This window comes from Penaeus monodon, chromosome 20, assembly GCF_015228065.2.
Source record: "Penaeus monodon isolate SGIC_2016 chromosome 20, NSTDA_Pmon_1, whole genome shotgun sequence".
NCBI lineage: Eukaryota > Metazoa > Arthropoda > Malacostraca > Decapoda > Penaeidae > Penaeus > Penaeus monodon.
The window spans coordinates 2559665-2560214 of record NC_051405.1 but is presented as its reverse complement, the minus strand read 5'-3'; the positions used below and the strand labels follow the sequence as shown (position 1 = coordinate 2560214).

The 550-nt window shown below is 58.5% G+C and overlaps 1 protein-coding gene across 1 annotated transcript in view; it reads left to right on the top strand.

Moving 5' to 3' along the window:
* Positions 1-221: 221 nt before the first annotated feature.
* Positions 222-550, top strand: part of LOC119585584 (cuticle protein 2-like) — a gene marked incomplete in the record, with an annotated part of 45832 nt that continues 45503 nt past the window's right edge. Inside the window, 2 exon segments of the mRNA XM_037934253.1 lie at positions 222-329; positions 467-550. Coding sequence (XP_037790181.1) covers positions 318-329; positions 467-550 — 96 coding nt within the window.

The following is a 550-nucleotide window of genomic DNA, read 5'->3' as shown; positions in this document are numbered from 1 at the left end:
ATCCAATACGAGCGTGATGAGCCTCGCCCTGTTCCCAAGGTCCCGCCCAGGTTGTTACCATTCCGTTTGAGGGAAACTCTTCTGCTTCGAAAGGAACCCTGTCTCCCTCATTTCGTCGAAACCCAAGCACCAGGCTCCTCGAGAAGCGGGACTGTCCACCGAGTCCATAGACTTAAGGGCGGCCGCCTCGCGAGCGCCCTTAAGGTCCACGTGCTAAAAGGGTAACTGGCGCCGCGGGGGCTGTCCTCCCGGTATATATACGAGCGGGACGTCGGCGGCTGCGTGTCCTCGTGAACTCGCACGTCTCTGAAGGAAACATGAAGCTCGTGGTAAGTATTCGGACGCGGCCGCGTTCGATCGAGTGGTACTGTTTCGCTGTTGGCCATTACGTAGTTCAGTGGTGCAATATGTACATGTAATTTCGTGATTGTGGGAGCACAGTACTAACGGAGCGAACGTCCCTCAGGCGATCTTGGCCCTGGTAGGCGCCGTGTGCGCAGTGCCCGTCGAGGACACGGCGGAGGTGGCGAAGGCCAAGGCCGAGTTCCAG